The sequence below is a fragment of the Cladophialophora psammophila genome (assembly GCF_000585535.1).
Source record: "Cladophialophora psammophila CBS 110553 chromosome Unknown aczJe-supercont1.11, whole genome shotgun sequence".
Classification (NCBI taxonomy): Eukaryota; Fungi; Ascomycota; class Eurotiomycetes; order Chaetothyriales; family Herpotrichiellaceae; genus Cladophialophora; species Cladophialophora psammophila.
Window position 1 is genome coordinate 1,013,512 of NW_006912932.1, and position 22,511 is coordinate 1,036,022.

General features: G+C 52.1%; 12 protein-coding genes across 12 annotated transcripts; 5 read left to right on the plus strand and 7 right to left on the minus strand.

Annotated features, from left to right (window-relative positions):
- Positions 1 to 212: 212 nt before the first annotated feature.
- A1O5_07586 (uncharacterized protein) lies at positions 213 to 2,660 on the plus strand (the record flags this gene model as incomplete). Its single annotated transcript, XM_007748175.1, has 1 exon — positions 213 to 2,660. The coding sequence occupies one exon, from the start codon at positions 213 to 215 to the stop codon at positions 2,658 to 2,660; it is 2,448 nt and encodes an 815-aa protein (XP_007746365.1).
- A 1,572-nt stretch (positions 2,661 to 4,232) lies between these two features.
- A1O5_07587 (uncharacterized protein) lies at positions 4,233 to 5,512 on the minus strand (the record flags this gene model as incomplete). Its single annotated transcript, XM_007748176.1, has 2 exons — positions 4,233 to 4,358; positions 4,520 to 5,512. 2 exons carry the CDS (start codon positions 5,510 to 5,512, stop codon positions 4,233 to 4,235), a joined length of 1,119 nt encoding a protein of 372 aa, XP_007746366.1.
- Positions 5,513 to 6,242: 730 nt separating this feature from the next.
- Positions 6,243 to 6,606, minus strand: A1O5_07588 (uncharacterized protein; the record flags this gene model as incomplete). The annotated part of the gene is made up of 2 exons (XM_007748177.1): positions 6,243 to 6,419; positions 6,484 to 6,606. 2 exons carry the CDS (start codon positions 6,604 to 6,606, stop codon positions 6,243 to 6,245), a joined length of 300 nt encoding a protein of 99 aa, XP_007746367.1.
- A 2,366-nt stretch (positions 6,607 to 8,972) lies between these two features.
- A1O5_07589 (uncharacterized protein) lies at positions 8,973 to 9,473 on the plus strand (the record flags this gene model as incomplete). Its single annotated transcript, XM_007748178.1, has 1 exon — positions 8,973 to 9,473. The coding sequence occupies one exon, from the start codon at positions 8,973 to 8,975 to the stop codon at positions 9,471 to 9,473; it is 501 nt and encodes a 166-aa protein (XP_007746368.1).
- Positions 9,474 to 9,819: 346 nt separating this feature from the next.
- Positions 9,820 to 10,429, minus strand: A1O5_07590 (uncharacterized protein; the record flags this gene model as incomplete). The annotated part of the gene is made up of 2 exons (XM_007748179.1): positions 9,820 to 10,086; positions 10,151 to 10,429. 2 exons carry the CDS (start codon positions 10,427 to 10,429, stop codon positions 9,820 to 9,822), a joined length of 546 nt encoding a protein of 181 aa, XP_007746369.1.
- A 2,072-nt stretch (positions 10,430 to 12,501) lies between these two features.
- A1O5_07591 (uncharacterized protein) lies at positions 12,502 to 13,101 on the plus strand (the record flags this gene model as incomplete). The annotated part of the gene is made up of 1 exon (XM_007748180.1): positions 12,502 to 13,101. The coding sequence occupies one exon, from the start codon at positions 12,502 to 12,504 to the stop codon at positions 13,099 to 13,101; it is 600 nt and encodes a 199-aa protein (XP_007746370.1).
- A 731-nt stretch (positions 13,102 to 13,832) lies between these two features.
- A1O5_07592 (PTH2 family peptidyl-tRNA hydrolase) lies at positions 13,833 to 14,514 on the plus strand (the record flags this gene model as incomplete). The annotated part of the gene is made up of 2 exons (XM_007748181.1): positions 13,833 to 14,154; positions 14,210 to 14,514. 2 exons carry the CDS (start codon positions 13,833 to 13,835, stop codon positions 14,512 to 14,514), a joined length of 627 nt encoding a protein of 208 aa, XP_007746371.1.
- A 172-nt stretch (positions 14,515 to 14,686) lies between these two features.
- Positions 14,687 to 15,969, minus strand: A1O5_07593 (uncharacterized protein; the record flags this gene model as incomplete). Its single annotated transcript, XM_007748182.1, has 3 exons — positions 14,687 to 15,343; positions 15,415 to 15,841; positions 15,926 to 15,969. 3 exons carry the CDS (start codon positions 15,967 to 15,969, stop codon positions 14,687 to 14,689), a joined length of 1,128 nt encoding a protein of 375 aa, XP_007746372.1.
- Positions 15,970 to 16,941: 972 nt separating this feature from the next.
- On the minus strand, positions 16,942 to 18,072 carry A1O5_07594 (uncharacterized protein; the record flags this gene model as incomplete). The annotated part of the gene is made up of 2 exons (XM_007748183.1): positions 16,942 to 17,908; positions 17,999 to 18,072. 2 exons carry the CDS (start codon positions 18,070 to 18,072, stop codon positions 16,942 to 16,944), a joined length of 1,041 nt encoding a protein of 346 aa, XP_007746373.1.
- An 819-nt stretch (positions 18,073 to 18,891) lies between these two features.
- On the plus strand, positions 18,892 to 20,148 carry A1O5_07595 (uncharacterized protein; the record flags this gene model as incomplete). Its single annotated transcript, XM_007748184.1, has 2 exons — positions 18,892 to 18,964; positions 19,046 to 20,148. The coding sequence occupies 2 exons, from the start codon at positions 18,892 to 18,894 to the stop codon at positions 20,146 to 20,148; spliced, it is 1,176 nt and encodes a 391-aa protein (XP_007746374.1).
- A 619-nt stretch (positions 20,149 to 20,767) lies between these two features.
- Positions 20,768 to 20,974, minus strand: A1O5_07596 (uncharacterized protein; the record flags this gene model as incomplete). Its single annotated transcript, XM_007748185.1, has 1 exon — positions 20,768 to 20,974. One exon carries the CDS (start codon positions 20,972 to 20,974, stop codon positions 20,768 to 20,770), a length of 207 nt encoding a protein of 68 aa, XP_007746375.1.
- A 276-nt stretch (positions 20,975 to 21,250) lies between these two features.
- Positions 21,251 to 22,374, minus strand: A1O5_07597 (uncharacterized protein; the record flags this gene model as incomplete). The annotated part of the gene is made up of 3 exons (XM_007748186.1): positions 21,251 to 21,447; positions 21,498 to 21,620; positions 21,678 to 22,374. 3 exons carry the CDS (start codon positions 22,372 to 22,374, stop codon positions 21,251 to 21,253), a joined length of 1,017 nt encoding a protein of 338 aa, XP_007746376.1.
- Between the last annotated feature and the right edge of the window lie 137 nt (positions 22,375 to 22,511).

Sequence of the window (22,511 nt, forward strand, 5' to 3'; positions counted from 1 at the left end):
ATGCACCCTTCACAACTTCGCCCTTCGCCGTGGCCGAAACCCACTGACAAACCCACCGACACCACCGCACACTACCGCGTCGAATGCGCGTTTTCAGTGAAACTGTGTGCCTTGACGCACTTGCCAGGCACACGAACGACGGACTCGACACGTGAACCTATGCCATTTGTGCCTCTTCCTGCTTCCATTGCGCTCCTCAATGGAGGTCAAACATGAGTGGCATGGACGACAACGAAGACGAGACAGATCTCTTCGACGACGATGACTTCGATAATCTGTCAGAATCCGCCCTGCAGCAACTAGAATACGATGCTATCCTATCAACCCAGAAGGCGCAAACCTCCAAACCTGTCCCTCTCCCTGTGCAGAGGCCCACGGCCTTGCCGCAGTCGAGGTTTCCGCCTCACCCACCCTTCAATCCTCGATCCCAGCCTTCGCATCCAGCCATTCAGAGATATCTGACGGAGGACGATGATAGCTTTGAACTGGTTGGAGAAGAAGGCGTGCCCACACCAGTAGACGATCAAGATTCTTATCCTGTACGTCGAATTCAGATCAGCGAGGCTGCCCAGAGAGCACAATTTCGCCAGCAACGATATGGCCAGACTATATCTCGTCCGCCAGTCGACCAGGCGAATCATCAACGTCAGAGAGGTTCGTTCGAAATAACTCCAGCAGGCGGCTTGAATCATGGCGCTGCAGCTGGAATGGACGAGATGGTGTTGGACGCCCCGTTTCAACAAACCGGCACAGCTTTGTCGGGAGATGCTCGTGATACTTTCCATAATGACGTCGACGAACTGCTCCGAGAGAGGGAAGAGCTCACCCGAGAGTTGCGAGCTGCCACGGACATGGTCTCTATGCAAAAGGGCGAGATCTCCATCATTCGAGCGAACTTTGAGAAGGAGACCAAAGTCTACGACCGACAAATTGGCGCTCTGAAAAGGTCAATGGAAGAAGAATCCGCAAAACACGCTGCTGCCCTCACCGCCTTGGTTGAAAAGAACCATAGCCTCACCACCCGGTATCAATTCCTGCAGCAAGAGCATAATCAAGGGCTTCAAGAGACCAAGACTCTCAGGCAACGCTTGAAGGATAGGCAGACGGAAAGGGAATCTGATCCAACAACAACCCCCAAGCGGGGCATAGCAAGCTCTCTTCGAGATGGTTTCAACGATGACGATATTATGCTCATGTCCCCCTCGAAATCTGCACGACGCTCGAAGCCGCCAACGCCAACAGCGGCAGCGAAGAGGAAACGAAAACTTGATGGGCCCAGTCCTGTGAAGCCGCTGGTTTTGCGCCCGTCCAGCTCGACAAGTCAAAATGAGATGCCGCCACCATCTCCGCAACTGATCCAGACCGTAGAGCAGGTTGTGTCGGTTGTGAAGAAGGACAAACAAGCTGAACGCAATCTGAGATTCCTACAGTCGATCGTCGAGTATCGGATTAAAGATTCGAAAGAGCCACTCTTTGAAGCTTTAAGCAAGTTTGCCTTCCCCTCCAACCCGTCTAAGACGTTCTCGGCGCTCCTCTGGGAAGGCATTGCTCAGCTCAGGGGACGCCGTCTCCCTGGTGACCTCCTCCAACTCTTGATAGATTTGTGGTCCAAGGCACTGAAAGAACAATACTATAAGCCAATTGGCTCTCTGCGGGAGATAGCGAACCATATCGTCGATCTCGATATGCTTGTCATTGATTCCGATGTCATCACGGCAATAATCCCTCTTCTCAAATCCACCATCACGATCAACGGCGAGAAACGCTTTGAACACTCACCGGTGAATCATGCAACTTATGGTAGGATCCGTCAAACTCCTCAGTCAGTTATAAACCGAGAGATTGACGGGACAAGCTGCCTGGAGTTCATGCTCACAATCGCCTACACTGTGTCAGACGACCCAGGACTTCTCGCCCTGCTATGGCGTCTTATGGACCACCAATTCATCCTGATGATGCTCAATGCCTGGCAGCCAATATCCGACATCGCACTCATGCTCCGCTTACTCGCCACAAGCATCTTCCCCGCCACATTTGGCAGTATTTGTGTTGGCGGTCAGCAATCGCAGGTTGAACATTGGATGATGAATCGGATCTGCTCTCTGCTTAGGGAAACGCCCAATGTCGACGAAGGCGTTCCTCCCTACACGACCCAGCAACTGTGTCAACTCCGGCTTGAGGCCATGGATCTCCTCATAAAAATCGCCATAACGTCTTCTCCACATCCACACGATGATCCCTCTCACCATGGCAGTCTTCTCATCGCAAATGACACCCACGCTATTGCCCGCCTCGTCCGCAGTTTGTATGACCAAGTCTCAGCGATGTACTCTCTCCACCCTACCACGCACACCTTACATGCGTCCCTAATCAACAAAGGTGTTTCTCTTCTTTACCACCTCTTACGACTTCACGGCTCTACTATAAACCTGCAAGAGAAGCTTTCCGTGATCAACGGCGGGGTGCACAAACATCGCGTGGTGCTCACCAGACTAGCTTTCTCAGAGGGATTTGTGGTAGATAAATTTGTGAGCGATGAGACTGTAGCGATGGCAACACAGATGCTGGAGGAGAGTGTGACGCCGGATGAGGCGGATGAACTTGTAAAGTGTTTCCCAGGGTTCAACGGGAGGGGAGTTGGCAGGGATGAAGACGAGTAGCCTTGTTATGTTAGGTGCACTAAAGTTTGACTATGGTTTTGATTACAACACTCCCTGATTGTGTAACGCGAATGGCCCTGGATAAGCCCTGGACTGGATTGGCTCAAAGGCGTATGTGGATTGATGACATGACGTCGCACCGCAGAAGTCAGGTCTCCCTATCCTCGTGGACTCAATTGACGGATTTATCGAGGTGCCTGTGGAGACATCTTGATTCTTCACCTCCATCTCCGACAGCCTCGTCGGCCCAATCTATATCAACCAGAGAATCCTCCTTCGGTTCCAGCGCATTTTGGGTTCCAAAGGCCCGATCGCAGTCCCTGTCAAAAAGAATGCCGTCACTACAGATAAAGGCATTCGTTCAGTGGCATGTCATAGGTCAACGAGATCAGACGTTTTGCTTTCCCACTTTCTGTATCACCTTGATAACGATGTGGATTTGTGTGGTCCTCCCCTGAAGCTCTGTTGTCTTATGCAGCCATTGTCGTCAAAGAAAGCCGGCAGCGTTGCACTGTGTAAGCTGAATGTCCTCTGCACCTCCAGCGCACTTCTGTAAGGCTCAATCCACCCTCTCCAGATCCGAAGGCCCTTGGCCTGGAGTCTGCAATACGAGCCGCTGGACACTGACGGAGATGGAGCTGCCCTTTTGACCACATGAATGCTTCGTATCCCTCGCTCCATGATGAGGTCTGGGGCCTCGTATCGCGTCGCGCAATGCTGGGCTGGAGAGTCGTCAGACCACTCTTCACGTCCAAAAAGCGACTTTTCAACCACAAGAAAATCAAAGCACGCGGGAAATCCCTGCAGTTTGGCCTTACTCAGCCTTGCTCAGCCTTGCTAACAGTGCGACATTGGCGTATGGGAGGAGGAGGGGAGGGGAGGGGAGAACGAATTGGGCTCTCGGTAATGCTGGCATAGCTCGATCGACGAGAGTAAATGGCTCTCAGCTACCTAGTATCTGAGGGTATGGAAACACCTGCCTACCTACCTTGAGGGTGAGGTTCGAGGTGGCCAATGCACGACACGTCGCTGTTGTTTGATGCCGTGGGAGGAAATCCCTGAATAGGTCTTCGCGATCTCTTGAGTTTTTAGAGCGCATTAGAAGACGTCGTTCTAGGCCGTACTTTGTACCCTTAACTTCGAGTTGTACCGAGTACTACTTGAACTTTTTCGTCCTAGTCCAAAACAATCAAAACACTATACATTACATCTAAATCGTAGTGCCATATCCAACCAATAAGTCCCTTGGCCGACTGCGAACTGAGCAACAGATACATACGCCATTCTTTACTCAGGAGCCGTCCATTCGAGATCGTCAATTCATTATGTCAAGGGACAATAATCGGATCCTCCACACTGCTTCATCTTGGTCGCTACCGTCCCGGGGGGATTTCGATTCGGTAGGGCAATCCATTCACGCCGTCTCCATCTTCTCCTTCCCTTGCAAGTCGGATAACAGGAACCTGATTCCCGGTCCTGCCGCTTCTCCGCGAACTTCTCGTGGATTGTCGCGTGAGATCATGATGGACAACGGACCCAGTGTTCGATTCTCCAGATCCGAACTCAGATCCATCAGAACGGGAGCTCAGTCGTGACACCGCAGAGAACATTCTCGAACTCGACCCTGTTGTCGAAGGCCCAGGCCTCCGTCTTGAGCGAGACCGCGAGACCGTAGTGTGTTCCGGACGGAGGGATTGCCTACCAGTGGCATCATTTCCATCAACATGATGGACGTCGGCTTTGGTATCGCGTTCTGAGGATGGGCGGTGCGTGAGATGATCCTGCTCTCGTTCAAAAGAAGAGAGGGAAGGGGCAGAATCTTCCGAGACGCGGCGTGGAGGTAGTTTGTGGTGGCGTACGGAACCGGAAGCTGAGTAGGTGGACGCGACGGAGAAGGTTTCCGCGTCTGTGTGAGGAGAGCGGTATGGCATCCTCCGACGGATTAAGCTGGAGGTTTCGGATTGAGACGGGTATTCAGAGTCGTCTGCCAGATCGAGGAATTCAACATCGACGGGGTTCATATTGCGGAGCAGTTCGGCAAACATGCGCATTAAGCTCTGGAAATCTTCGTCACTCAGCGGCGCGGATGAAAATCGGGCTCGCTCGTATGCAGCGAGAAAGGCAACTGTTAGGGAATTATCCGGTACCACGCCAACATCGATCAGATATTGGAGGTATGCTCTCATACCCATATTTCCGTTGCGGGCCAGCCGATCAATGACCCGGGGATCAGGCCTGGGTGTGCCATCTGGGTCAGGTTGCGTGTGCGGATCAAGGGGCGCTAGACTGACAGCCTTCGCCTCAATCAGATCAATCAACTCATCCACGACTGTGCAATACTCGAGTCCCGGCAACTCCTTGGAAGCAGGTGATGACCACCCAGGATGCGCTACCTTTCCCCAACTCGGCTCTGCATTCTGGTCCGTATTGGTCTGCGTCTTTGTCAATGCGAGCATCCTCGTCCCCATAATGACCGTGTCATGCTCGATCCTCCGACTCCTCGGCCGGGCCTGATATGCAATCACGGCACTCTTCTCCAAACATTCTTGAATGAGCTTGTGCACTCGCCGTCCCGGTAGATCCTCCTTTTCAATGGGCATGTACGTCTTGGGTATGTCCTTAAGCACCGACCGATTTGTATACAGCCGCGACGCATATATGAGGGCAGCTAGAAGGGCGGTAACAACGTAGTCGCCCGCGATCAGGAAGATGTCGATTAGGCGGCTCCGCTTGTAGGATTCATATAGGGTATCGGCGGGGGTGACAGAGACGATGATGACAAGGATCAAGAAGACGGCGGTAAACGAGGTGCTGTAGAAGATGCGGAAGATGATTTGGCGCGCTCGTGCCATCTCTGCGGTTGTGGCAGCGTCCGCGACTGCGCCGGGGTCATTGTGATACCGTTACGGACATCTATCCAATGGCTATTTCATGGTGAGCTAGGAAGATAAGTGGTAATGACGGAGGTGTGAAGTATAGTCATCGACAAGGTGACGGAGTTGAGGGTTGATATTGATGGATCCAGCGAGCAGGCCGACAGCCCCACAGTGCTTTCCGGCTAAACATCGGCATCACATTTATGCGGTCTTGGCAGTCTTGCCCCTTCGGGCATGGTCGCAGACCCTCGCTGGGGGGGGGGGCTGCCGCTTTTGACAACTTTGAGTACGTCGTCTTTCATCCAATCCCTCTCTCTTCCTACGCATACACCACCGGTGTATACCAAACATGTTTTCTAGAATGGCCGATTGTGTTGAATGATGACTTAGCTATTTGATACCCAGAAATTTCTCTGCGTCATTCTGGCGCAAAGTGTCCGCTATCCCTTGCCCACGACTTTCCTACAAAGTATCTGGTACTGTCCTTGACGTGTACCCACAACTTCTTTCCACTGTCATCACCCCTTCTTCCATCATACAGCCGCTCACTTTCAAATCAAATCTCTGATACGGAGCACAAAGGATGAGCACGAGCTGTATATGGGCTAGATGCACCCCCCAGGCAATTCCGCGGTCCAGTGCTGAGCGGCCGTTGCATAATCTTCATCTCTGGTGCAGGATTCACCCGGCGTTCCGGACAAATGTCTCAGGATCGGGAAATACATCGGGATCGCGCTGCGTGGCGTTTGCCATATTGCTGACAACAGGTACCAGACGGGGTGTATTCGCCCCTGATAACCTTACCCGGGGACACGCGAGAAAGTGCGGTCGGGATAGGGCCTCGTAGACGTAGGACTTCCTGAAGCACGCTGTTGACATAGGGCTGCTGTATATTAGGGTGCTCTTCTTGAATATATTGGAAATGTAGGATAACAGGAGAGAATTACCAGAGTGTTGGCAGATTCGTGGTCGGCAAACACCATCTTCTCAGGAAAGGCGTCACGAACCTCCTTTTCCAGTTTCGCTTGTGTGTCCGGTCTTTTTCCTAGTTCATATATCAAGTACAGCATTGTCGCCGCCTTTCGCCTCGACCATTAATCGTAGTAGTTTATACTGCCCATGACCCTTTTGTACATGAACCTTGTCGACACAAGATTGTACATGTTTGATAATGCGGGGTCGTGTTTCGCGCGCAGCCTTGAAGGTGCTGAAAGGGAGATATTTGGCAAGCGGAAACATACCAAATAGAGGACAAACGCTGAAGTAAGTTTCGATGTCTTCGGCTGTCTGAGAGTGCGCACCTTTGAAGATATCAAATGATTCCGCGGAGCTAAGCTTACTGGTCGTATCGAGACAGAAGGCATGTGTGAGATCGTGAAACTCGACTGGCTGCTGCTTTGCTTCCGCGATATTGGATGGATATCGCTCGAATTACTCGATGAGCTGCTCCCGGAACTGTAATACACCTCGTTCGGAGAAAGCGTTCGAACGAAGCAGCCGCATGCGGGAATGTAACCCATGCTCGACCGCACTGAAGACTGAATATGTCTCTGTCAACGTGAAGCCGTCATAGAAAAAGGGTGATTTAAGGCATGGCTCTGAACTTTTGTCCATAAATATCCTTGATGGAGGCCTGATCTGCGAACGAGAGCTCATTAGGTCCGACACGGGACTGGGCCAAACTTTCAATGTAGGTCGTATCCGACAGAGGTTCAACGACATTGGACCGTGCTTGCTGACCGAGGCAAAAGATACCACTCCCCAAGGCTGAAGACAGCGTGTGTCTAGGTAGAGCATCTTGGAATTTGGGCCTCGTGTTCAACCTAGGGAAGACAGGTCCAGTCTGAGCAGCAACCGGCGAAGAGATTTGAAAGGTGACGAGGCTTACAAGATTGGCCACCTTGAGATATTCCCGGCTACAAGTTTTCCGACTCTTTGCCTGCCTAGTAGATGATCAGGTCTCAAACACCATCTTGCTTGCGACCGCCCTCAATGTCTCCATAGTGATCCACAAAATAGCAATGATTTCACGAATGCGAAATAAGCAGACCCATATCGAATGGACCAGAAGCGGTTTTTCCATCATGAGGGTTTTCGCAAAAACACGAGATCCACGACTCCATCCTCCCCACCTTCGCCCACCGGAGGATGCTCGCATCTTCAGCAGTAAGGCTTTCCAAATGGCGCGTTGAACGTCGAGGAGCTGCTCAGTAGCACTTTTTGGGGATAGGTAAAAAGTTCCATGTCAAGCTAGAATTCGTGTGAACTAGGGGTAAGGGAGTTGCACTACCACAACGAATAATGGGTTGGACCAGGCAGACACCTGCTCAGATGACTCTCGATCTTAGCTGAGATGCATAGAGGCGAGATATTCACCATATTACCCCAGATAACAGCTACTTTCGTGAATCATCTCATCTGTGAGGGAGGGCGCTGCTGTCTACGTGATCGATACTTGCTCCGAAGTTTTGGAACAAAACACGTTGGTGGACAACATTTGACTCGTTCAGTAGGTGATTGCTGGCGAACCGCATGGCTCCAAAAGAGCTCCTAAACCATTTCGCAGAGCATTCATTTTTTGCAGCTGCCCTAGTCCTTGGGCTAGTCATGTTCTCACACACCCAGGCAAATAAGGATGTCGAAATCGCACCGGAGAATGCGATGGGAATCGTGAGGAAGCTCTCCACACGGAGCTCGTCAGGCCCAGGTCCTGACTCTGACGCCACGAATTTGGACTGGGATTTCCTCTCATATCAACGTTGGGATGATTTCTCGATACCCACTCTAAAATGAGATGCTCGCTCTCGCAGTTGTGATTTCTCCGTCCTGGATTACAGGACTGCTCTTCCAACAAAGACCCATCCCCCAAATTAACAGTTTCAAATTTGCCGATTGTTGAACCTCACAGATTTCGCTCAAGTTGGAGCAAAGACGCAGAGTCATCCTGTATGCTATGGATTTATCTGCTGTTACACTATCTATGCACCTGTGAAGCAGTGATGTCGTGGCCGTTGACAAGAATCAGGGCAGACTCAGCCTTGTTGCAAGGTAACCGCGGTTATCGTGGTCTGCGTTATGTCCACTCGGGCGAATTCAAGGCTCCGCTAGAATCCCGAATACGTCTAACGGCCAATTAGCTGTGGAAATTGGGCGCGACGTCCACCAAGCGCCAAATGTTTAGTTTCAGGAAGCCCCAGGTTTTGGAAAGAAGCAGTGGACAGATGGTGCAGCTGACAAATCAACGTTTATTTGGCGGCAGTTCTTGATGCGAGCGGTGGAGGTAGAAGAAAGAACTATTTAATCTCTTCGCCGTGCCGCTCCTTGGAACAACCCTCACAGCGCCCATATCAAACGCGGCAGAGCGATCTCCCAAGAAGGTTAGACAAGTAAGAATACGCCAGAATACGCCTTTGGAACGCCCTGTACGCTCGGTACCATGGCGCCACTCAACCTCTACGATACGACCATCGTCCCCATCATCAGCACGCTTCGCAATCTCTCCGGCATCCTCAAGAAAGGAGAGGCGTTCGCCGATGCCAAGGGCATCCCTCACTCTGAGCTCATCGAAGCTCGTATAGCGCCGGACATGGCGCCACTTCCCTTCCAAGTCCAGACTGCCTCCAACACCGCCAAATTCCTCGCCGTCCGTGTCGCTGGCGTGGAAAACGTCCCCTGGGAAGACAACGAGAAGACTTTCGAGGAGCTGCAAGCTCGAATCACCAAGACGATTGAGTTCCTTGAAGCCGTCAAGCGAGAGGATTTCGATGGCAAGGAAGCGAACCACGAAATCACCTTCCATGGTATGAAACTTACTGGCCTGGAATATGTTAACGGGTTTGCCTTGTCCAATTTTTATTTCCATGCCGTTACGGTGTATGATCTTTTGAGGATGAAGGGCGTTGATATTGGGAAGAAGGACTGGCTGGGCAGGAATTGAAAGAGTGAATGGGTGAAAGGGGGCGGATCTAAGTCTGCTGAGACTAGCCGGACATCCCATCGCGCAAGGTTTGAGTGTCAGCTTAGAAAAGCTCTTGAAATAGGGGCACAGTGCTCTTCTGCTGCCACCTGACCACGGCGCGAAGAACCGGCCACATAGAACTTTCAAAAGGAAAGACAAATTTCAAGCAGGTAACATGCACATTGATATGATCATCGCTGTTCTTCACGCATCTCGCACTGTCCCAATCATTCACCCACACATCCGCTCCGTGGCCAGGTTCCGGACACCAGGATTGAATCGGCGTCGATCTCCAGCGGCAGTCGTTCAACTCCAGCCTCGCCACTCACGCAGGGAGCAATTGCAATGGCTTGCATGCATTCGCTATCTCACTGCTAGTGGTGCACATGTCCCAAGCCTGCATGAGCATTTCGTGGCCCTTGAGCATCTCCACGCACTCAATGTCCGGTGCCAGAAGAACGTTACCCTCGCCAAAGACTGACCTGTACAAAGATAGAACACTCTCCTGCGAGGCCTTGTCGATACCCGCTATGAACATGGGAAGCGGATTGACCAGAGTGTGCTCGAGACCATGCGCGGGAGCCTCGCGGAGCTGAACCATCAAGTCAGATTTTGTTGTCATTGTGTGTGAAATTGAATATTCTTCAAAGACTAACCTGTGGAGCAATACCGACTCTATGTCCCGAGGCATGAAATCTCTGTAATAGCCTCCTCGTTGTGCCTACTTCTGGAACGGCGCTCGCCATGATAATAGTCGCGTCGGACCTGTCATTGACTGCGCTTCGGACGACATCCACAGCTCTTAGAAGATGGCCCATTCGGGCTGCTGTATCGTCACACGCTGCAGAAGACCGTGAAAGGGGATCTGCAATGATGATATGCGTCGTCCAACGGAGATCGCTGGGTGACGACGTCCACAGAATGTTTCTTCCCATATTACTTTGCGGAATCCTTTGGGACTGGGAACATTCGTTGAATACGTACACCGGGTGTCTCTTTGAGATGCTCTCCGCGAGGCAAAGTCCAGAACTTGATCCTATTCCAATGATTCCAACTCGGCATTCTGCCGCGAATGGCATCAGTGACCAATACCCGGAATCCAGGACGTCTTCCATCGTGCGATAGTTAATACTTTGCGACACCACTGGTGTATACTCGGTTCGTTTCAATTTAAGGGCCACGGAGAATTTGGCGCATGAAATAAGGTCGCTGGGTCAAGTGGAGCATTTCTTCCTAATATATATATATATATATATATATATATTTATATCGAGGAACAGTTGTCACTCCATCTGTCACAATCCAGCTGCGATGCTGCAAACAGGTGATGAGAGTCGAAAACATCATGCGTGGCCTCGCTCCGTTTGTGGTGCGTTTGATTTGCTTTGGTGTGGTTCCTCATGCCATAGTCAGCGAGGGAAGTCCAGATGTGTATATCATGATGAGTGAGTTCTTGTCACATTTCATGGCCACAAATGATTCATAGAGTGATGAAAACCGTAGATTCCATCTCGCTATCCCTCGCACTTTTCCTCGCTCACTTTCGCCCTCATATCGCTTACCCTCGCACTTTTGTGACGATCCCTATCATCAGCTCAGGCTATCATGGGGGGGCATCGCCGCAATGACCAAGTTGGTGGCAAAGCATTCGCATGAAAGTGTCTATCTCGGAGGGTAAGGAAAAGAGAGTCTGAAGGGGCTCGACTGGGGGGAAAGAGAGGGGTGCCAAGGCCTCTGGAGTGCCACGTGACAATCCTCGCAGTTTTGACGATCCTCGCACGTTTGGGAACCATCCTCGCATCTCTTCCACCAAGTCTCGCACTCGCCGTCGCACTCCCGCACTGGCCTCGTTGACCCTCGCGCTATTCTCGCTGCCTCACGCATACTCCTTACAGTCTTTTCGCTGCGTTTCGCACTTTAATTACCAACTCTGGCACTCGCCGTCGCACCTGCGCAATGGCCTCTCTATCCCTCGCAATAACCTTGCCGCCTTTCGCACTCTTCTTACACTCTTCTCGCACTCTCTCGCACTTGCTATCGCACTATCACACTTATATCGTTCATCCAGAACCCACCCCCTATTTCTGGTAGCCTTGTCACGTGACGGCGGTGGGCGTCGTACGGCCGACATGCTCAAGGCTCAGCTGCGATGTGCCTTGGTATCACGAACTGCATTTGTCTGATACATTGACTTTTCCTTGGCTGGCATCTTTTGAAGGGCCAAGGGCGATGTACTTTGGCCAAGAGTCATTGCAAAGGTCTTTGTCAGCATCCTTTCCGAATATGAACAGAAGAAGCCAATCTGAGCCGTGGATAACTCCCCAACGCAAAAGCCGATGGAAATCTAGTGAATGTGCCGTGTTCAAAGCCCGTGAAGGTTTGAAGTTGAGCTTGCTTGCCGTGTGCGGAACTGGTGTATCAATGTGCTTGGCATGTAAGCACCAAACGGATGGCCGGACGACCAAGCTAGTATTAGCTGATACAAGACGAGCATTTGCCATTCGAGGATAGCCGAGTCCTTGGTACGGGATCCGCATTTAGAACGAACGTACTTCCCGTTCTGACACAGCCAATATATCTGTCGCGGCACCTCATTTGCCACCACTGAGCCGCCGTGACATCCAAACAAAGACGTTGTCCCAACGAGGCAGTGCGGTCCTCACAGTCGACGGCTTTGGAAGTCACAAGATGCCTGTTCCAGGTGTAAGTGAAATCTCAAAGAGCTGGTTGAGGGCAGCTGTCGGCTGTGATGATGTTGCGAGCGAGCTTATTCTGCAGGTATAGACTGGCCACCGCTCTCGCGGTGAGCCTTGGCCCGCTTTGAAATGTCTCTGGGCCAGCGACTGTGCTCTGGGTAAAAAGGCCACGACATGGCCTAGGACGGAATATAAAGCGATACAATCCATCCCAGGACGTCGATTGAGCAACTCAGCTTTCTAAGAACGCAAGCTCTCAAAAGCAGCAGCAAGGATATCGCCACCCCGGTATCTTAGCAGAGACAGTCAACATGTCATCGCCAAAGACAGACCGCAACACCCCGCCCGGTATCAAGGACCAAAAACGGCGCACAATTGTCAACAAAAACACAGGAGAAACAATCACGTGGACAACATATGGATATGAAACCGGAGGAAAAGAAGCCAATGCCGTCCTCGTGTGCAAACCAGGGGGCGGTCCGCCACTGCACTACCACACCAGCTATGCCGAGCGGTTCCAAGCGGTGGAGGGCGATCTGGGCGTGATTCTGGGCAACAGAGAACCGTTCCATTTGGAGCCGGGTGAATCAGCCGATATTCCCATTGGCACAAGCCACCGATTCTTCAATGATGGAGACAAGGATATCACCTTCAAGGGGTTTGTACTGCCCGCGCACGCAGGTTTTGAAAGGAGCTTGTACATCCTCTTTGGCCTGAACGATGATGGGCTGGCGGATCCGAAAACGGGCATGCCACACAGTATCTTGCATACAGCTCTGATTGGGGAGATGAGTGATATGAGGTTTCCGGGCTTCCAGGGAGGATTGATGAATTATGTCGGCAAGATTCTGGCAATGTATGCGAGATGGACTGGCGTGGAGGAAGAGTTGCTGAGGAAGTACTGGGATTGATTCGGTTTCAGGGGCGAGGATCAGGAGCAGACTCGGGGAAGTGGCTGCCTCTTGTACTCACCTCGCTGTCTCATACTCACCACTCTTAGTTTCGCATTCGCCGTTGTACTCTCGCCCGCGCCCTTTTACTTACGCCATCGCCTGCCTCGCTATCTCTCACACCTTTTGGCATATTTGCGCATCTTTCGCACTTTCCTCGCGTCCTTCCTCGTGTCCTTTAATACCATGTCGTATCCGCCCTCGTACTCACCAACGCTCACCGTTGCTCACCCTTATTATCACTCATATTTATCGAGGTATCTTGCTTCGTTTTATACTTATTATCGCACTCTCTCGCACTCCTTCGCACCCTCTCGCGACATAAAGAAGTATAGCGAAAGAGAGCGATAACGAGCGCGGGAGTACGATGGCGAGTGCGAGACTGCCATAGTGAGTGCGAAGGTGAGTGCGAGAGAGTGGGAGGTGAGTTGTGATGGTGAGAGGGGAGGAAAGTTGTCGTAAAACGTGGCATGCGCTACCGGAGTCGCGTAAGCGCGGAGCACTTCTCCTCTGCTTTGAGTTTCGCTTGGCATGTTTGCCTCCCAAATGTTCCGCAGTCCATCATTTCCAATTGTCCAGGCGACTTCGCCGGGGCAAGGGATCGGTTGACAGAGCATGCCAGGGGTCCAAAAGTCGCTTGATCTACACTTGTACTTTCGGCGCGCCAGATCTTCCTTCGGAGTTCGTTCATCATGTCCGAAAAAGCCTCTCCCTCCCTGGCAGCTGTCGCGGTCTCTTCCCTCATCCTTGGCCTGCTGGCAGGCTACTTTATCGGTCAAGGCTCTAGTATTGGCGTCTTTGGCGGCACCGGAAATGCGAAGCAAGTTAGGAAAAGCTGGCCAAACAGCTATGATGTCAAAATCCACGCCGACTCGAGCGACGACCAGGCGGATGACGAGGATGAAGCGGACGACGAAGACGAAGATGATGGGAACGAGCTAAACGATTTCAAGGACTCCACAGAGGAAGTGAAGCTCGTCTTAGCAGTGAGGACGGACCTGGGCATGGGCAAAGGTAAGAAGATCTGGGAAGCAATCTACGAGTTGCTTTGGCTGAACCTCTATCGCAGGCAAGATCGCAGCTCAATGCTCCCATGCGACTCTCGCATGCTACAAATACCTCCTCAACCATGTCACTTCCGCTCCTTTACTGAAACGTTGGGAATGGGGAGGACAGCCCAAAATTGCAGTGCAAGTCAAGTCCGAAGAGGAATTGGAGACGCTACAAGCACAGGCAATCAGCTTGGGGCTGTGCGCGAGGATCATACACGACGCCGGAAGGACCCAAATTGCCGCCGGCAGCGCCACGGTACTGGGTGTTCTCGGTCCTAAAAGTGTGGTCGATCAAGTCACCGGTCATTTAAAACTATTATGATTGCAAAAATCAATGGGAAAAGCGTTGCTGTAAATATCACAGCATAAGCTGGGAAGACAAAAGCCTCAAATTGCCGGTCATTTGACCAAACATCCAATGTCACCCCCTCAACACCAAAAACCCACGAGAGCAAACAGTCGAGCAGCTCCTATGCCCTGAGATTAGGACGACATTAGATGTACGTCTCCCTCGTCCCCTTCTCATTGCTTCTATATATCGCATCAATCATTTTGTGCCTGACCAAGGCGTCTTCAAAAGTGGTCACGGTCCCGGACCCCGTACCAGCGAACGCATCCCAAGCTTTGCCGACATTGTACGCAAAATCGGACGCGACTTCCACCTTGACCTCCTCTGGTTGTGGGCCTCGTCCGTCATTGAACGATTTGAACGATCCCTCTTGGTCTGCCCTCACGAACTCCAACTTGGGGTGGAACATCTCGACAAGTCCGCTGGCTGCTTCAAGAATCAGGCTGCCTTTGGTTCCGTTGATTTCCCAATAGAAGTCCTTGCCCGTCAGGGAGTGGCCGCCTTGGTACACGACCGTCGCCACACCTCCCCGCGCCAAAGATCCTGTCACGCTCATATAATCATGGCAGGTCTTGTTGCCGATTTTTAGCGTTTGGCCAGAAGTCGGGTCGATTAGGGGCATCTTTGGTCGGTGATTCGCCAGAGTGGCTTGCAAATCTTTGAATTCCCCAAGCACAAAGCAAAGTGCATCGATTGCATGCATGGCAGGGATGGTGACCAGGTTTGCGCCGGAGTCGATGGACAATTCGTATTCGAGAGGTGCGGGCATAACTCGACCCATTACCACACCTGAGCCGAGCATCTTCAAAATCCCGAAAGTCAGTGTCCTCGTTTAAACGGTTCCCAGTGTCTAACGAATGGAAAAGACATTACCGTCGTTCCCAGGATATCGCCCAGTTCACCTGAAGCCACCATTTCCTTCGCCTTGCGGATACTTGGATTCTGACGAGCCTGAAGCCCGATCATGGTCTTCACTTTCTGCGTCTCCGCGAGAGCCGTGAGCTCCTCTGCTTCTCTCAGGTTTGCGCCAAGAGGCCATTCGACAAAGACGTCCTTTTTGGCCTCGAGCGCGGGCCTCGCTAGTCCGTAATGCGTTGGAGTCTTGACGGAAACAACGACCATATCGACGTTCGGATCGCGGACCAGAGATTCCACATCGCCATAACAGGCGACGTCGCCAGGGAGACTGTACTTCTGAACGGCCCTTTCCGCGGAGGCTTTGCTGCTGTTTTGAAGAGCCGTGATCTGGTAGTGCGAGGATTGCAGCAGATAAGGCAAATGAGAACCAGCAGCCCAGGAGCTGTTTCAGAAAGGAATCTCTCAGTGAAGATGTTCTCGTGAAAAGGAAAGAAGAGGGGATTGGTGGAACACCGTCCTCACTCACCCTTCAGCAGAAAGCCCAATCACGCCTAACCTGATGGGTGCCATTGCTTCAGAAAGTACGTAATAACTGTCAAGAATTCTCAAGCGGTGTCTTTGGCTAGCAGGTGCAATCTCATGTGATGTGCGTGGAGGAGTCCGACTGTTGACTCTGCTCCAGATATGTATGTCTCTGTATATGTGCGTGTTCTTTGACACCGACCATGCCTCTCATGCCTCCCATCCATCCCCTTGTTATGCTTCTGTATTATGTAACGATGCATCTTAGCGATCAACATCCACATATGCACGTCTGTGTGCAATGTATGCAAGCTCCAGGGGAATCAATCACCCTCCCTCCAATGCGTCTGGCCGTATTTGCTGACACGAGAGTGTGTGGCGGCGTTCACTGGTGCAGAGCACCAGCACACCCACAACGCGAAACCACTTGATTGTTAAACGGTGTCGCCGAGACGGGCCCAACGATCTGATGAAGAGCGATGGACTGCGCCACTGTTTGGTAATAGCGGGCGGCGATGGGTGAACCAGCGAGCCGGAGCAGAATGGTATTCGACCGTCCGTCACGGACCAAGTATGGCTTATAAATCATTTGGTGCAGCGGGCATAATGTTTCATCAGTGGTGCACAACGTTAACATTAACATCACAGCGCTGTGAATCGGTTCTCGCCGCTGCGCGGCTCTGTGACGGTTCTTTGTATAGGGGGAAGAAAGAAAAAGACAAATATATACACAGAGAGAGAGGGAGAGGGAGTGGGGGGGGGAAGCAGACTTGGTAGAGGCTCTGAGGAGGGCGCTGTACAAAGTTTGACCACCAGTCTCGAAACAAGTTATGTCACTTCATTATTCTTATTAATATTTTTATTCTGAAGTTTTTTTTTTTTGTTTCCCCCGATGGTGGTATTATCCTTCTAATTGTAACGATTGCTTGCGGCTATTTTTATTTTATTTAACTGCATTGCCGAGAGATATAACAGCATCAGCTCCTAGTGGTGGTAAGGATGGATCTCCTTAGATCTCTCTCATTCATACTTCCTTGCCAGCTCCTCGCTCCGCCTTTGGTATTTCTCTCTGTAGGTGTTCAACAGGTCGAACGAGATCTTGGACCCGCCGCAGACGACAATCACGACCTTCGCGTCGGGCCCGAATCCCTTCAGCACCCTCTTCAACCGCCCGTCGTATGCGAGAGCGACGCTCACCCCGCAGGCCGGCTCCACCAGAATCCTCTCGTCGTCCAGAAATCGCCAACAGGCTGCGCAGGCCTCTGCGTCTTCGAGCACCACCGAGGTGACGGCCGGTCGTTGGGCTTGCTGGAACGTGTTCTCCGCCACGCGGATGGCGCCCAGGGACGTGGCGACGGACGTGATGCCGGGCAAAGTGACCAGTTCCTTCTTCTGGAGGGACTGCGCCAGCGAATCCGCGCCAAGCGTCTCCACCGGCAACACCTGGACCTGGCCGGACCATCCGACGCGGTCGAGGCCGTGCATGATGCCGGAAAACAACCCGCCGCCGCCCACGGAGCAGACAATGCCGTCCGGCCTCTCTCCGTCGGGCATTTGCTTCTTGATCTCCTCGACCATCGTCCCCGCTCCCTCCCAGATGTATGGATGGTCAAAGGGATGGATATAGATCCCCTTCTCCCCCTTCGCTTCCGCGGCGGGGATGACGACTTCTCTAAGGTGCTGGTCCGCGAAGAACCAGCTGTCGCCGTGCGAAATCACTTCGCTGGCCCCCGCCGCTCGTAACTTTGCAATCGTAGCTTCATCAGTGCTGGTGGGAACCACGACGGACGACGCGTAGCCGAGCGACGTTGCGGCCGTGACGCACGCGAGGCCCGCGTTGCCTCCTGAAGACGAGTAGAAGTGTAATGGTCGGTCGTCCGACGCCGACTCTGACTGTTCTCGAATGCTTTTCAACATCAAATTGCCGATGCCGCGAGACTTGAACGACGACGAGGGCTGCAGGTTTTCGAGCTTGAGAAAGATGCGGCTGGTCCAACAATGGTCAGCAAAAAAAAGTTGTGTTCGTTGATAGAGATTTTTTTTTTCTTAGGGGTTGTGGGAAAGGGTTCGTTCTTACCAGCCAGCGATTTTGGACAGGACTGTAGATTCGAGCAAGGGCGTCTCGATCCACGGCTGCTTGACGGGAGGCATGCCGTCCGCCTCGTAGTGATTCCTCTCTATCATCGCAATCCCGTATATCAATCCTTCGAACTTCTTCCCCAACCAAAATTATTCCACACCAGGTGTTTGATCAGGTAAAGAAGGGACAGGCACGAGGTATTGCGCTCCCAGATTCCTTGACCAAGGTACCGATGTCCAAAACTAGCGACAACAATAATAACAACAACAACAATTAAAAGAACAAGAGGGAAGGGCAAAACGGGAGGCGGTGGCTACCAACGGCCAGCACCGGAAGTTTTTGGTTTTGGAGGCTTTTGTATTATTGAATCCCCTGATCGACGCACGCGGCCTCGAGATCCACGCCTTGTTACAACGACTGGAGCCCCGTTGGTGCCGTAGGATTCGATGACCTAAAAATTACCTGATGCTTTGCCGGAGAAAAGCGGGGGGCCTCACCAGCCCTTTGCCTGGTCAAGCCTGCGCGCCTGGTCTGAACTCAGGCTGAGCCTTGTGACCTTTTACGTTGGCCGAATCAAGAGAAAAGGATGGGGTTGATTTTGAAGGGAGAATTCCGTACCCTACCTTAGCAGTAGTAGTGATGTGATTGATATTCTTTCTCACGCGGAATGGAAAAGGATTTTTGAAAAGACTGGCCCTTTATTCTGTCCCGGCATTTGCCCTGTCGTCGAGCCCTGATTGGTTAGCCTTGCCATGGCGGCCAGATTTCCACGAGGCTGCGTTTCCCGCGGCAATTCTATAATCCTCCTCTGAGCACCGTCAAGGCACTCCATCCTCCAGGAGGACAAGGAGGACTAAAGGGATCGCTCTTCAGAAAAGAGCGGTCTGTCCATGGCCCAGCTCGACAATGGAGGAAATCCTCCAAATAAACTCGCATTCTGCACCATGGGCATGTTCATAATCGGTCTGTTTATTACAACCCCCCCCCCCCCCCCCAAGGTCTATTCCCATTGTCTAAAGCTAACCACGACTTGGCGCGGTGCAGACAAAATCGAATATCTCAGCAACGCGCAAGCGTCCCAGGACAGAATCATAGGCGGCGCCGGCACATATGCGGCGCTCGGCGCACGACTCGCCGCCGGCAGCCGCCTCGCCGCGTCGGTGGGCTGGATCGTGGACATGGGCTCCGATTTCCCAGGGGAGTTCAAGCGCTTGATCGAGGCGTGGCGTACGAGTTGCGTGTTCCGATTCGACGGGGCCCGGTTGACGACCACGGCGTGGAACGGGTACGGGGACAATGAATATCGGGCTTTCAAATATCTGACCCCCAAACTACGTCTCGACCAAGACTCCCTGTCCGACGACCAGCTTCTCGCGCGCTCTTTTCACATGGTCTGCTCGCCGTCGCGGTGTATATCGCTCGTACATGGGATTTTGGATCGGCGGCGGAAACTTCTTCAACATACAGCCACAGATTCGGCTGGAGGTGGAGCGGCAGCAGAGGCTGATAGACCGATCTTCGTGTGGGAACCGATACCGGACCTGTGCACGCCAGAGGAATTATCGCGGCTGCGTGAGGCGGCGGGATATGTCGACGTGGTGAGTCCGAATGCTGACGAGTTCGAGTCATTTTTCAGTGAAATGCCGGGGTATTCGTCACGGGAACTCATGGTTGAGCACCTACTTGGTCTGGCTTCACGAAATGGAGAGCAGAAACCACCATTGCGGACGGCATTGGTCGTTAGAGAAGGTGCACAGGGATGTACCACGTATCTCGGGAGTACAAAAGGTCTACATCTCCGAGCATATCATCAGAGTAAAGAAAGGGTCGAGGATCCTACGGGCGGCGGAAATACGTTCCTGGGGGCCCTGGCGATCGGCATGACTGGAACCACCGCCCCTGGAGAGGGCATTCTCAACAATCTAGACGTTCTCAAGGAGTCTGTGTATTGCGAAAAGAGGCTTTTGCTCGGACTGGTTCATGCAACGATTGCAGCTGGATATGCAATTGAGCAGATTGGCATGCCCAATGTGTCGACAGAAGATGGTGACTGTTGGAACGGAGAGGCATATCCCGAGCGCTTTCGTAAGTACATAGAAAGAGAGAGGGAACATATAATTGTCCAACTCTCAAGCCCATGCGGTTGAATGTTGATAGTGCCATTTTTTTGCGCGGACCACATTATAAAGTCTATCAAGCACTCAGGGGTTCGTCAGTGATGAGCTTGAATTAGCCACTCCTGCAGGATTGCCCGACCGAGGCAATGGACCTCGTCATTTCGCCATGTCGAGATATGTACACTTGTAGAATTGTTGTTTCCTGCTTTGCTAAATTTGGATGCTCAGGAAATGAGCCAAAGGGTGTCTTCTCTTTCATTGTTTTTTCTGTCCTCCACCAACCTCGCATAGTCGTGATAGTCCAGCTGAATCTGCGCCGAGCAGCAGTGTTGTGGGGGTATGTACAAGGGAGTGTTCTTCAAGGTAAAGCGGTTGTCAAGTTCGGTTGAGATTTGATCTGGTTTCGTAGGGTAATTGTCGAGACGGGCGGTGGCTCATTGCCCCTTCTGCGCCTTTTCGTGCTCGACTATCTGTCTGCTCCAACTGTAAAACTGTCAATATAACTCTTTTGCACACGTTGAAATGGTCCACAAGTTGTATCCGATACAATTTTGATAACGTCGCATTCCTCGCACCATCATGTCTCTTTGACCTCCTCTTCGGCATTCCGCGCTCACACTTAACAACCACTCATGCCGGGGATGACTTACTACCGGCTCGGGAAAAACACACCCTTCTCTGGCATCTTATTCCTGAATTCTCTCTCGGCCGAAACCCTCCAAGCAAGCCCCACGCACGCAGCAATGACCACGCCCATGACCAACGTATTCGCTCGCCAGTTGTGAGGTTGTGCATACCATCCACCAGCGGGGGACCAGACGTGTTTAGGGTACGGTACTTTGCCGCCTCCGCCCATTGTTGTTGTTGTGAGGTTAGTGGGATCCGCGGCAAGGATGGGGACAGAAAGGGGGGCCTGGAGGATGAGGAGGCGGTTTGAGACTGGTGATGACCTTGGAAACACACAGAGGATCTGGAAGACGATACAATTGAGGTGCAGCTTGGAAGTTCAACTGCGATTGGCTGATTGAGAGCTGGCCTCGGCACACCTTCTATCTTCGAAGCTCGAGACGTCTCGACGTTTCTCGGTTTGTATCTACGCCAAACGCGCCAACTCCCCATGCGCGGTTTCTATCTACAACTTTACCACTATTTTGCTTGCAGATACTCCTTTTTTCAGCTTGTCAATCCCCATTTGAATGCTTTCCAGTCCTTGACCAACCACATTCGCACGGGGCGCAGGTTTGAACTGGCCGCTCGCCAATGCCGCTGGGAGAAAGTCTCTCCAAAGAGCTGTGCCAACGTCTGTACCGGGGACCAGGGCTGCTAACACTGATACTACATTAGTGAAATTGCTTCAAGCCATGCTGCATACCCCTTACTTTGTTTGCAGGTAACATTCTTCGGAAGGTGTGCAGGTGGCTCCTCCACCGTAGCGATGAACCCACCGCCGGTCCGTGACAAAATTTCTGCAATTTTATGAGTGCTTTCTTTGGATCCAAATGCTTGAGTCTCTGTTAGCTGTGTCCGAATATCGGTTTTGATATCTATTATAGACTTACCGTCAAACGCACCAACCATCTTGCAGCTCCGCACTCTGGTCGCCAGTTTCTCAACGATATCTTTATCCGCATGATCGAATACTGCCGTTGCCCCCAAGGACTTGCAATAATCAAAGTTCCTTGGAGATGCCGTTGCAATGACATCGAACCCAGACGCAGTGGCAAGCTGAATCACTGCACTGCCTACGCATGAACTGCCGCTCCAGACAAGGAGGGTCTGGTCAGTATTCCCGTGGGCGTTTTGGGGTAGCTGAAGCGCCAAGTGTCCATCCTGATATAGCCCTCCAACTGCCGTCGAGAACGCAAGAGGTATGACAGCTGCGTCCTCGTAGCTGAGTGTCTGCGGAATAAGAGCCGCGGCGTGTGCTTGGACGACTGTATAGGTTTGAAACCCCCCATTCTCTGGTTTCCCGGTGATCATTCCCAAGGCTTGCGCTATGACACGCGCCCCGGGCTTGAATTCGGTCACTCCCTCACCCACTTCAACCACCTCTCCAGCAATGTCGTGTCCGAGGATTGTCGGCCATTGTTGGACGAATATTCCCAAATCTTGGATTATCCCGTCAATCGGGTTTATTGCGATGGCATGATTTTTGACCAGCATCTCTCCGGCAGCAGGCTTCCGAACGCTCGCTAGTCCTACCCTGAGACTTTGTCTCGGGCCATCGAGGAATGCTGCACTATTCTCGAGCGACATTTTCTAGGCTCACACTTTTGATTCGAGGTGGAATAGATTGGCCTGCTGAGTGCAGCTGAAATAGGCACCAGCAGTTGAGGGCATCCTACGGAATATCAGATGTCAACTCGTGCTGGGACGCCAAGATCTTAAAATAG